The sequence below is a fragment of the Rutidosis leptorrhynchoides genome, chromosome 2 (genome assembly GCF_046630445.1).
Source record: "Rutidosis leptorrhynchoides isolate AG116_Rl617_1_P2 chromosome 2, CSIRO_AGI_Rlap_v1, whole genome shotgun sequence".
In the NCBI taxonomy this organism is placed as follows: Eukaryota; Viridiplantae; Streptophyta; class Magnoliopsida; order Asterales; family Asteraceae; genus Rutidosis; species Rutidosis leptorrhynchoides.
The window spans coordinates 564,910,034-564,923,889 of NC_092334.1; the positions used below are offsets into that span (position 1 = coordinate 564,910,034).

At 31.7% G+C, this 13,856-nt stretch overlaps 1 protein-coding gene across 1 annotated transcript; it reads left to right on the top strand.

Annotated features, from left to right (window-relative positions):
• The first annotated feature begins 9,547 nt into the window (after window positions 1–9,547).
• Window positions 9,548–13,113, top strand: LOC139893142 (auxin response factor 18-like). The gene is made up of 4 exons (XM_071876287.1): window positions 9,548–9,760; window positions 10,360–11,384; window positions 12,166–12,774; window positions 12,869–13,113. Exons 2-3 carry the CDS (start codon window positions 10,398–10,400, stop codon window positions 12,658–12,660), a joined length of 1,482 nt encoding a protein of 493 aa, XP_071732388.1. The 5' UTR covers window positions 9,548–9,760; window positions 10,360–10,397; the 3' UTR covers window positions 12,661–12,774; window positions 12,869–13,113.
• Window positions 13,114–13,856: the final 743 nt, after the last annotated feature.

Sequence of the window (13,856 nt, forward strand, 5' to 3'; positions counted from 1 at the left end):
AGATTCGAAGAATGTAACATATTAATTGTGAATTTATATATCTCTCGGGTATACCTACCCGTTAAAAAAAATTCACAATTAATATTTTGTACAAAAGAATTTTATTACAGTCTTTATGGAAATATATATGTGTATATTTCTTCAGATGTAATATAGATTTAATGAGTTAATATTAAATTAAACTCATTTGATTTATGGTTAAGGCTAGGATAGATAATTTCTAAACTTTAGAAATTACATAATCGCCGTAGAATGTTTCCCCAATGAAGTTATGAATCAATACTTAATCGTTGTGGTATTCCTTGGTATCTACATGGCGTATGACGTCGATGCTCGTGGGACAGATTGTGAAGTTGAGGTTTGCGATGCGGTTGTTGTTGGTGGTGGTAATGGTACTGTTGATGTTGTTGATGGTGGTATTGGTTATGCTGCTGGTGCTGCTGCTGGTGTTTGTAACCTTTGCACCATATTCTCCAAAGCCACTACCCGAGCGCGAAGCTCATTGACTTCTTCTATTACACCGGGGTGATTGTCGGTTCGGACGAGCGGATAAATAAGATCTAGAATTTGGTGTAGTATACAATTATGACGAGATACTCTGGAAATGAGAGAGAAAATGGTGTTTCGGACAGGTTCGCCAGTAAGTGCTTCAGGTTCATTGCCAAGAGGGCAATGTGGTGGATGAAATGGATCACCTTCTTCTTGTCTCCAATGGTTAAGTAGATTACGAACCCATCCCCAATTCATCCAGAATAGATGATGGCTAATTGGTTGATCCATTCCGGTCACGCTGCTTTCGGAGCTCATGTGGAAATCCATATCGGCATAGCTGTCAGAATCCGAGGAACTCAAACTGGTTGAGGGATCCATCTTGTATGATCAGGGAAAGAATTTTTTTGTATGAAATAGATTGTAGAATTTAGATTTGGTATTCTTCAATACATAATTTACATATGTATATATAATACCAAAATCCCATAAATTACGGAGGAATCTTTGAAAGATGTCAGTCAAAGTTCACAGTAACAGATATGCTAAGATAAGAATTCGTCTATACACTATTATGCAATAAATGTAGGAAAACGCGTCTAAACTTAAGAATGATAAGCGGGTAATTTCCTAAGGGTAGTAAGTAGATGATTTCAGACTAAAAATGATAAGCAAAACTTTTGACATGCAGACACGGTCGAAGTCCAGACTCACTGATGCATCTTAACAACTATCAGTTAGACACACTAATGCAAGACCTGGTTCGCTAAGACCACCGCTCTGATACCAACTGAAAGGACCCGTTCATATACATTATAAACGATTCACAATAGTTGATTACATCGCGAGGTATTTGACCTCTATATGATACGTTTTACAAACATTGCATTCGTTTTTAAAAGACAAACTTTCTTTACATCAAAAATTGACGGCATGCATGCCATTTCATATTACATCCAACTATAATTGACTTAATATTAATCTTGATGAACTCAACGACTCGAATGCAACGTCTTTCAAAGTATGTCATGAATGACTCCAAGTAATATCCTTAAAATGAGCTAATGCACAGCGGAAGATTTCTTTAATACCTGAGAATAAACATGCTTTAAAGTGTCAACCAAAAGGTTGGTGAGTTCATTAGTTTATCATAATCAATCATTTCCGTAATAGTAATAGACCACAAGATTTCAGTTTCCATAAATATCCGTACACTCGCAAGTGTATAAAAGTATTCTATAAGTTGTAGGCACCCGGTAACAAGCCTTAACGTTCATGTTTTACCCTCTGAAGTACACCAGACCAGGTGTGTTTAAAATAACCTCGAAGTACTAAAGCATCCCATAGTCAGGATGGGGTTTGTCAGGCCCAATAGATCTATCTTTAGGATTCGCGCCTACCGTACATAGACAAGTAGTTTAATGTTACCAAGCTAAGGGTATATTTCTGGTTTAAACCCACATAGAATTAGTTTTAGTACTTGTGCCTATTTCGTAAAACATTTATAAAATAGCGCATGTATTCTCAGCCCAAAAATATATATAAAAAGGGAGCAAATGAAACTCACAATACTGTATTTCGTAGCAATTATGTATATGACGGCACTGAACAAGTGCAGTGTTTGTCTCGGATTCACGAACCTATATTAAGTATATATATTTATATGTTGGTCAATATCTGTCTAACAATTTAGGTCAAGTCGTAGTGTATCACAATCCTAATGCTCGAGACCGACATGCAAAAGTCAACAAAAGTCAACTTAACCCAAAATGACTTCTAAAATTTATACGTGTTTATTATATAACTTAACTATAGTCATTTTATATATTTAAATATATTTATTAGATTTTATAATAATAAAAGTCATTTATTAATAAAAATTTATATTAACGTTTATATATGATAAAATATACTTTTATATATCTTAAGTAGTAAAATTTATAAAGTTCACTTAATATCGTAAAACTATAGTGGTAAGTATTATTAATGTAATTATATTACGCGTGGTGAAAAATATCTTTGTATCCCCTATTTATTTGATAAAATAATATTGATCATAATAATAATAAGTAAAAGTTGTATTATTTTGTAATAATAATTATTATTATTCTATAAAAAAATAACAATATTTATATTTACTAAAAATGTTATTATGATAAAATGATAATACTAACATAATAGTAATAATGATATTTTATAATAACAATGATATTTCTATTAAAATAATAACGACGATAGTAATAATAATCATTTTAATAATAATACTAAAATTCAGTTGACTATAACTTCTAATCCGTTCATCGAAACCATTCGATATCTAAATGAAAAGTTCTTAATTTTTCGCTAGCTTTTCAATGACATGCATATCATATACCTTATCTCAGTAGCATATGTATCTAATTTAGGATTCAACAAACCTATCTAAGGACAATATCGAATGTACAAGCATGCATAATCCTATATACTCGAGCACTAGTCAGGGATACACTATTGAAATATAAAAGTTAAGTTATTAGTGCTCACGTATCAATATTGAGATTCAATATTGCAGGAAAGTACGTAGACGAAACGAAAATGATAAACGTTAGGTTGACCTCACGAGCAATACCCTCGATCAATACCCATAACCTCCATAGCTATAACCCATAATTTCCTTAGCTCTATCCCATTTGAAAACTTATTTTAAAATCGTCTGAATATAACTCCGTCGTAGTATTTTATGTATACTAATAATATCTTGAAATAATACAAAGAAAATATATATGTGTAATTCGATTGAGAGAGTTTAGAGAAATATATTTTCAAGTTTCTATGAAATAATAAAACCTATTGAATTCTATTTATAATAGATTTTTGAATTATTAAAGTATGAATTATTAAAGTGAATTATTAAAGTATGAATTATTAAAGTGAATTATTAAAGTATGAATTATTAAAGTGAATTATTAAAGTATGAATTATTAAAGTGAATTATTAAAGTGAATTATTAAAGTATGAATTATTAAAGTGAATTATTAAAGTATGAATTATTAAAGTGAATTATTAAAGTATGAATTATTAAAGTGAATTATTAAAATGAATTATTAAAGTATGAATTATTAAAGTGAATTATTAAAGTATGAATTATTAAAATGAATTATTAAAGTTAAAGTAAAGTAAAAGTAAAGTAAAGGTAAAGTTAAAGTATAGTAAAAGTATAAAACTATGTACGTATAATACGCGTATAAATATATATAATATTAATTTAAATCGTTATATATATTTGATAAAATAAAATATAAATATCGTTATTTTATCATACTAGTTAAGTAATGAGTGGTCAAAAAGAATAGATTTCTTAAATCACAGTGGACCTCATAACATAGGCCCGTAATCATATCATAATGTATCTGATAATTCAATCATTTGATATTATCTCTTAATTCTGTCAATAAATATATCGAAACAAATACGTTCATGTAAAGTATCATATATCTAATACTTTGTTAATGTTTTCAGTTAATATTATATATTATATATACATATCTATATACACATAATTGTTCGTGAATCATCGAACACGGTCAAAGGATAATTGATTACATGAATGTAGTTCCAAACTTTTTGAGAATCAACACTACAAATTCTGCTTATCGTGTCGGAAACATATAAAGGTTAAGTTTAAATTTGGTCAGAAATTTTCGGGTCATCACAATACGTATAATACGCGTATAAATATATATAATATTAATTTAAATCGTTATATATATTTAATAAAATAAAATATAAATATCGTTATCTTTATCATACTGGTTAAGTAATGAGTTGTCAAAAGTGGTTCTAGATATTTATAAAAGCTATATACGTTTTAATAATAAAGTTCTTTTTAAACTGAAAACGTTTTTGTACGTTTGAAACTAAATCAAATAAATATAATAATTTTTTTTTCCAAAACCAAATATATTTTTAAGAATCATTTTGTTTAAAGGTTAAAATAATGGAAATCGTTATATCATAAAATGTTTTAGAAAAGTAGAATCATATATATTCATAATAGGTTTCAAGTTTTTAAATTACAGTTTGTTGGTGAAGCATGGGATAAAGTTCAAAGGTTAAATAAACGTATGAAATCATCTTAATGAAAAATGTCGAGTTACATAACTTGTCGATATCCAACATCTAAGTTATTTACACTTCACGTTCTTACTTATAAATCACTTTACCATTTTCCGAATGTTGTCAAAAAGAATAGATTTCTTAAATCACAGTGGACCTGATAACATAGACCCGTAATCATATCATAATGTATCTGATAAATCAATCATTTGATATAATCTTCTAATTCCATCGATAAACATATTGAAACAAATACGTTCATGTAAATTATTATACGTTTAATACTTTATTAATATTCTCAAGTTATAATATATATATACATATATATACATATTTATTTATATATAACGGTTCGTGAATCGTCGGAATTTGGTCGAGGTTATAATGAATGTATGAACACAATTTAAAATTCTTGAGATTTAACTTAACAAACTTTGCTTATCTTGTCGGAATAATATAAAGATAAAGTTTAAATTTGGTTGGAAATTTCCGGGTTGTCACAGTTGTCTTACTGCAAATGAAGGAAACAGAAACCACGAGTAATAAGAGTAGTTTAGTAGCAACTTACAGCTGGTATTGGGAGTATTTTGTGCTCGAATATTAACAAAAACTGTAGACGTAGCAGCAGGTGTAAACGAAAGCCAAGAATCTAATTAAAATGATAACGGTGACTGGAACAGTAATAACAACATGACTTGTGGTGTTTAAGTTTTTATGGCTATTCGAATATAACAAGAACTATGATCAGACAATAGTAGTTGCAGGTTTATAATGGTGTTTGAATTTGGGTTTTCGAATAGCAGTAGCAAATAAAAATAGGTTCAGTAATAACTTCGGTTGTTTATAGGAGATGAAGGTGGCGTTTATGAGACGTTTAAGGTGGTGGTATTTTGTAGTCCGACCAGAATAGTAACTGGGTTTGATGGTTCATGAAAGTGGAGAGAGATTAGTAAGAGAGAGAGGTGAAGGTTCATGGTGGTTTCCGGTGAAGTGGTGGTCTCGTTTTGTGATGGTGGTGAGCGTGGTAAACGGTGGTGGCTCACGATCGTTGAGGGTAGCGATGGTAATGATAGAGGTGGTGGTTACCGAAGGTGGTATGGGTGGTGATAAGGTGATGGTGGTTTAATAGTAGTCAACAATGGTTGTTTAGTGAAGATCAAATAATAAGAAAAAGGAAGTATCATTCATAAGAATGTGGTCGTTTGTTGAACAGATTTGTGGAGACTAGTGGGGATTGGTTTTTATCATAATTGAATTGTATATGTATGTATATTATAGATTGATGAGTCATGTTGTCACAAAACTAATTTAATTCACCAATCAAATGATTGAAACAAGTGGTAGTATTAGTAAAGAAAAAGCAACAAGTAAATGATTAAATACAATTAAGAAAAGAAAAACGTGCACTCTATATAATATAGGAAAGCCATCGGTTACTATTCAGTCATCTTAAGATTTAGGGTATTAATTCGTGCTCCATTGGTAATCAGTGGCGTATAAAAGTCTTTCTGAAAAATCCTAAATTTTTAAATTAACTATATTTATTTATTTTGGTCATTATGGTATAAAATTTGGTCATTAACTATTAAATAAATACTACATTAATTATTCCCTCCCAACCCCAAGTAAAATATAAAAAGTTTTAAAATTTAATAAATAGCTCCTAAATACATTTTTACTAAGCCTATAATTTATAAAACCCATTTTCGGATCACCGTTTATTTTAAAATCACATAAGTTCCTTTTTAACTCGTTTACTATCTATCGAATGACAATTGAGCGTTACCGTCGTTTATTAAATAACTTTGAAATCACAATATATATATTCTATATACTTTATTTATATATATTTATACTCTTTAAATAATAATTATTATATATTATTATTATTTTTCAACATTGATTATAACAATTACAATATATAATATTTCTTTTTATAAATTAATAATATTATAATTATTATATATATATATGCATATCTATGTATTATATATTAAATTAATAATATTAAATATACTGATATTATTTTATATATTTATTTCCAGCAATGAAATCATATATTGTTTTAAATAATATTCCAAATAAAATTATATATATCTATTTACAAATTAGTTGTTCGTGAATCGTCCGGGAGTAGTCAAAGGTCAAATGATATTATGAATATAGTTTACAAACTTTGTTACTCAACATTACAGACTTTGCTTATCGTATCGAAATCGTATAAAGATCAAGTTTAAATTTGGTCGAAAATTTCCGGGTCGTCACACCAGTGCATGCTTCGCACGAAGCATCATTCGTTCGCATGGCAATTTCTTAGCAAATCTACACATGTCCAACCCCCCTCGTTCGCATGAACCAACATGTGGTTCGCACGAACCACGAGTCATTCGCACGAATGAACCCGAGCGAGCCAGAATCTAACAGTATAGATCGTCTGTGCAGAGCAGCACCTGGTTCACATGAACAACAATGTGCTCTGTACAGACCAAGCTCAGTCTTACGAATGACGAAGAACATTTAATAGCACCTGTCTTACGGGTTTCAACACAAAAATCTTGATTCTAAGCTGCTATGGTCAAATTGGAGGTTCACAAAGATGCACTAACATACAAGTATAGAATATCTAGCATCAAACAATCTTAGCTAATAGATCTAAGCAATATTCAAGCACCAAAATATACTTTTTAACACAAACCACAAAACTCAAAATATAAAAATCTAAGCACAAACTTGAATATATGCTACCAATGATGTAAGAATTTGGATCTTAAGTGCATATTTAATCCAAAAAGATCAAGATACAAACTAGGGTCTGATGGTGATAAGAATTAGGTATAGTGTGTGTTCAATTTTGGAAAAATGAATGGAAGGAACCATAAACTTACACATAAATGGGTTATAAATATGTACCCTTCTCACACAGGTATTTAATAGGAAATCACCCAGCAGATAGAATTCGGAAAGAGCCAAGACAAAGATACTACAGCAGCTAGATAATTTATGCACCTAGTTAGATGCTCCTAACGGAGTTCAAATCTGAAAAACAAATATGTTTGTTAACAAAATTCTACTAATATAAATTTATAAGAGTAAGAGTGTTATTTTGGAAGTAACCCCAATTCGGAGTATTATTTTAAAATTTTATCTATCTGAAAATACATTATCCTGAAACTCCTTATTTTAATTTAAATACTCTAATCAACATATATCCTATACATTATACTATTACTCCGTATAAATTTAGGAATACAATTTATGTCACATTATGCACTTGTAGTCGTCGTCTTTTCTGCCAACAGAGTTTGTGTAAGTAAAAAACAAAACCAAAAAACATGATTGCAACTATTCGTTGAAAGTGTGTAGGTTCCATAACCAATAACCATTGTTTCAAGTATGATCGCGGTAGCTTCCGCGCCAGCAAGATATGGCTCAGCCAAAGCAATACTAAGCGAGAAAAGCCCCATTCTATCTTCTTAGTCATAGTTTTCGCCTTTATTGAAGTCACACTCATTCTGCACCACTCACACTCAGCTAGTTCATCTGAATTCATGGGTCGGCAGGCGGGCAAGACAGAATGGGCGGGCACTACTAACCAAGCCAAGCCCAGTTCCCGCCGATAGGCGCAGGTAGCTTACATATTTAATACCAAAATGGTCCACAATAAGCTTTGATTGTCTATATAAGCTTTATTAGTAACTTAAGATGCTAAAAAAAAAAAATTCAAATAAGCAAAAAAAAAAAAAAAAATAATAATAATAATCATAAATTTATTTATGGGTGGTGACATATTCATTTATCATAGATTTAGACCAATTCCAATAGTACGTGTTGGGGAGTGTCATCAACCATTTTCTCCGAGGGCTCCATTGAATGGTGTGCCCTCACAAGCCCTCACCACTTCCTCACCTCCCTCGCCCTGCCAAGTTTCTTCCACAAGAATTGTTCCAGCACGTACCCATTTTCTCTTTCTTTACTTCTTTGCAGTGTTTATTTGTACATAAGTATAAACAACTTGTATCTTATTAAATTAATTTTGTGGAGTATGTAATAGGGATGGAGTATGTCATGGTTGGCAATTGTGTGTTATGATAGTGTTATGAGAGAAAGTGGTGTGAAAGGAGGTGAGATGTAACACTGAGGAAGTATTGATGATAGCGTGATGATTGAGATTGGTCCATAGGAGTAATTTTTTTATTAAGACATTATTATAAATGTGCATTTATAGATTGTAAGGTATAATTTGTCAATGCATATTATATTATATTATATTATATTATACTTACAAACTAAACCTCCTCCCAAATTTAGTCGTTCCAGCTTTACCGAGTTGTCGTTTTGCGTTTGCGTTCACACTACAAATGATCCTCCAACTTTCGCACAAATTACACAACAACCCCTCAACTTTACACTTTTTCAGGGGTAAAAAACGTAAATTTATAATTTAATTAAAATAAAAAAACCTTACTCCACCCGAATTTATAACGGGTCCTATCTTCTCGCTCGGTGCGAGTTAAATTTTTCCGAGGCCACCGTTCAACTCGAAAAAATCTCACGAACCCAACGGGACTAACTATATGCAAAACAGACATCGTTAAAAAAACACTAAATAACGGGCCCTATATTCACGCTCGGTGCGAGTTAAATTTTTCCGAGACCACCGTTCAACTCGAAATAATTTTACGAACACAACGCGACTAACTATACGCGAAACGGACATCGTTAAAAAAAATAAATATTTCGGGTTATATTACATACATATATATATATACAACACGACTAACTATACGCGAAACGGACATCGTATATCCAAATTGGACCGCGCGTCGAATACAACCGCAGCAACGCGCGGTCGGATTTTTTCTAGTTTATTATAAATTTGATTTGATGATAAAAAATTTATCATTTTATCTTCAAATATACAATACGACCTAGTCGTACTATTATAATAACAATAAAGATTACAAAAACTTAGAGTCAAACTCTTCTTTACAGAGTACGTAGCGAAATACTTGGAAGTTTGGTAATTTGAATTCATCACTAACTCTACTTTCTCTCTCTGTATCTATCTATATATCTATATATGTCTACATATATAACTTTACATATATATGTATTAACAACCAGAATCCATATTTGTCTGCTTTATGCCACCGTCCGGTCGGCAGCAAACTTTGAGGTAACCGTTTCTGTCTCTGTTTTTCCATAAATTATAACTTCCAATTCACACACTATTCACTTGTATCTTACTTTCAGTTTCAACCTAAATTCAACTTTAGGGTTTCAATTATTGATTTGACAAGCGGTTAATCTATCAGTTTTCATATTTAACTGTTTTTAATTTAACGTGAATTTTTTTTTTTTTTTTTATCTAAGTGAACTGTTTTGTCTGATTGTCATTAAATTGGATTCGGTTAGTTGTTTATAATCAAACTTAAGCTTCCTGTTTAAGTCAATTTTGTTGTTACTAAATCGAAATATTATATGAATTTTGGGAATTTTATCAAGTATATCTGTTGTATTTTTAGGTAGCAATGAAACAGGGGATTTTGTTGTTTTCTGTTTGTCATGTAGCTGAAAGTTAGGAAACGTTTAAATTATGTTAAAACTGGACTTTTACACTTAATCAAACTGCATAAATTGTATATTGTATTGTATCTTTTTATATATTGTATTAAAATAAAATAAGAATAAAAACTTCTAGTGAAAATTGTTATAATGTTGAATTCATGACGTTATAGAAACTGATTTAATTTTTTGTTGTTGTGGTTTTTACAGGGAAACTTTTGGTTTTTTAGGGTTTGTGTTATAATTGCATGATGATTAATGTGATGAATGAAGTCCAAACATGTATTGACTCACAGTTATGGCATGCTTGTGCTGGTGGTATGGTACAAATGCCATCAACTAACTCAAAGGTTTTTTATTTCCCTCAAGGACATGCTGAACATGCTGTCTCGGGGGACGTAAATTTTGATAAGTTCCCCCGAATTCCGTCTTACATTATGTGTCGGGTTTCTGCCATAAATTTTATGGCAGAACCCGACACAGATGAAGTTTATGCTAAAATAGGACTAGTCCCCTTGAAAAATCAAAACGATTATAGCCCTAATGATAATGATGATAGAAGTTTAGGATTTGATCAAACCAAGAATGAAAATCAAGATCATCCAAAGTCATTCGCAAAGACATTGACTCAATCGGATGCTAACAACGGCGGTGGATTCTCGGTTCCTCGTTATTGCGCCGAGACCATATTCCCGAAGTTGGATTTCACCGCTGATCCACCAGTACAAACCCTTTTGGCCAAGGATGTTCATGGGAAAATTTGGAAGTTTAGACATATTTATAGAGGGACCCCACGACGTCATCTTTTAACAACAGGTTGGAGTAATTTTGTGAACAATAAGAGACTTGTGGCTGGTGATTCGATTGTTTTTCTTAGATCTGATAATGGTGAACTTTGCGTTGGGATTCAAAGGGCTAAACGGGGAATCGGTAATGGTAGATTGTGTGGGTTCGAGAAATTTAGCCCCGAGTCGGTGATAGAAGCTGCGAATTTAGCGGCAACTGGTCAGCCGTTTGAGGTTTTGTACTATCCACGAGCTAGTACTCCTGAGTTTGTTGTGAAAGTGTCAACTGTTGTGGCTGCAATGAGTGTTCAATGGTGTCCTGGGATGAGATTCAAGATGCCTTTTGAAACGGAGGATCCATCACGAATAAACTGGTTCATGGGGACTGTTTCTTCGGCTCAGGCCAATGATCAAATACGCTGGCCTAATTCTCCTTGGAGGCTTCTTCAGGTATTTTTCATGTTTGTTTATAGGATTTTCTGGTTTGGATAATTTGTTTTGATATTGTTAATGATATTTAATTTATTGATCGAGTACATGACTTTTGATAGGAATGTGCGGCTGTCTAAAACTAAATGTATGAGTTAGATATTTTATGCAGATAATTTTTTGTTCATTTAATCGTGTATATTTATGTTATGAATTGATTTTACTATATTATGTATATGTATATGTCTATGTCAATCTATATGTGTATATATCTGTCTTGACTTATTTATTGATACTTTTTATATAGTTGAATATAATGTTTATGTTTTTTTTATGTTGTATATCTTTTTTTCATTGGACAATACTTTTGAAATCGAGGGAGTATTATTTGAGATGATTTAACTTGCATAGTTTTTATGATTCAACTTGCATATTTTTTGTGTTCATATGTTTTTTGTTGTTGTGCATTATATATTTCCTAGGGCTCGTATATCATCTTCAGTTATATATTTGTTCCTATTTTGCGTTTTTATTTTATTGCTTATGGCGAGAGGTCCATCTAGAAGCAGTCACTTTGCCTTTTGAGTAGAGACGGATGACTTTTTCTACTTGTGGGTGGAGAAACGATTTTCCCTAAAATAAAAAAACAGATTATATGCGATTTCAAAAATTCAATTTCAAAATACAAATCGAAACACACTTTTTGTATCGTGGCAACTATATGAATCTTGATGCTCTTTAGCATTGCAAACCTTGTTTTGCACTGTAGTTGTGACGTTTTATTTTGTTAATTTGGTTGTAGGTATCGTGGGATGAAGCGGATTTGCTACAAAACATGAAGCGAGTAAACCCATGGTTGATTGAATTGGTGCCGAACATTCATCTTTCGCCGTTTTCACCTCCTAGGAAAAAGAGCCGAATTGTGCAAACTCTCGATTTCCCTCTAATTTCATCACTTATCGCCACCAACAACATCCCCACAAGCATTCAGGGAGCCAGGCATAATAATTCTGAATCTCGATCAGATCATAATCAAAATTCCCAAGTCAAGAATATAGAAAAAACAAAAGAACCCGATGAAAAAGTTTCTTGCTTGCTAACAATGGCGAATAGCAACTCGAAACCAAGTTTGAATAAAAATGATGATGAAGAAAAAAGAAAGAGGGAGCATGTGTTTATGTTGTTTGGTCAACCAATATTGACTGAACAACAGATATTAGAGAGTTGGTCGGGTGATGGTTCGGTGGTCCTACAACATGGTCCAGTTGAAAGCTCATCTGATGAAGCTGGTCCATAGTTGAAATAACAAAAGTCTGAGTTTGGGCTTGAGACTAGTCAGTCTGAGTCTGGGCTTGGGACTAGTCAGTGTAAGCTTGGTGCTGTGCGAACAAACAGAAGATGAAACCTTCAGGTACTATGCATTGATATGTTGTACTTAACACAATAACGTTTGTATCTGTCGTTTGGATTAATGTGATTTTTTTTGTTTTTATTTGCCATTGCAGTGAGTTCTTGAAGCCAGCACCAAGCTGACAATGTTGATGGACACGAGCCTGTTCGATCTCAAAACGTACAGTTTAAATTATTATAATTTTCTTTCTTTAGATTCCTTTTTGTTTTCATATTTTGTTCTTCGAATACGTGGGAAAAGTCCCATTTTGTCGGTTTTTAGACATTGTAGCCTGTTAGCGAACGCTTTTGTGAATCATCTTTGACTTTTGAGACATCTTTGATGTGTATGAATTTCAATTTCTGGTGAATCATTTGGGTTTAATAATGCAATGGCTGTTGATGCACAAGTTTCATGTGATTTAGGGAAAATATCATCCATATAGGTTCAGAATTCAAACAATAGCTAAACACCATGATTCTATATGTTTATGTTTTACTCATTAAACTTGAAAAGAAATCGGCATGACCATAATTATTATTGACAAAAACACTTGAATATACAAGATAAAGTCACTTGTGTTTATGTAGAAAAATTTAATTTCTACTACCAATGATAACACAGATTATAGCTATTGCATTTTTCCCTATACCTTAACTGTCTATATGCATTACTACAACTTTAATTGTTAATCAAGTATCTTTCAACGGTAAAAATAAGATTATTAGTGTTGGTTGATACCCCTCTTTTATACTTTTTCCATTGCATGTTTTGTGAGGGTGTGATGCAGTTTTTTACGAATTGTATTATGTATATATGTAATATGTAATATATGTAATGTGCTTTAAATCCATTCAAAAGGGTGTCTATGATGTAGGTTAAAAAGACTTGTGAAGTTGGCCGGTGTTGGTGTTAAGAAATTTGTTTCGGGTTGAAAAACTTTTCCTTTTCGTACTAAATTTGTTGGTGTGTCAAAAAAAGGTCACTACTATAGCAGCATGATAATTATCTATATATCTAATAGACAAAACACTGTAGCACTATTCATCAATAGTAACTATGGGTATTTTCGTCATTTTGCTTCTTTTTTTTTGTATCCTACG

Excerpts from the sequence above, each read along its gene's own strand:
- LOC139893142 (XM_071876287.1), top strand. The coding sequence starts at position 10,398 with ATGATGATTAATGTGATGAATGAAGTCCAAACATGTATTGACTCACAG. Across the intron at positions 11,385-12,165 it reads CTCCTTGGAGGCTTCTTCAG|GTATCGTGGGATGAAGCGGA; the intron begins GTATTTTTCATG and ends ATTTGGTTGTAG.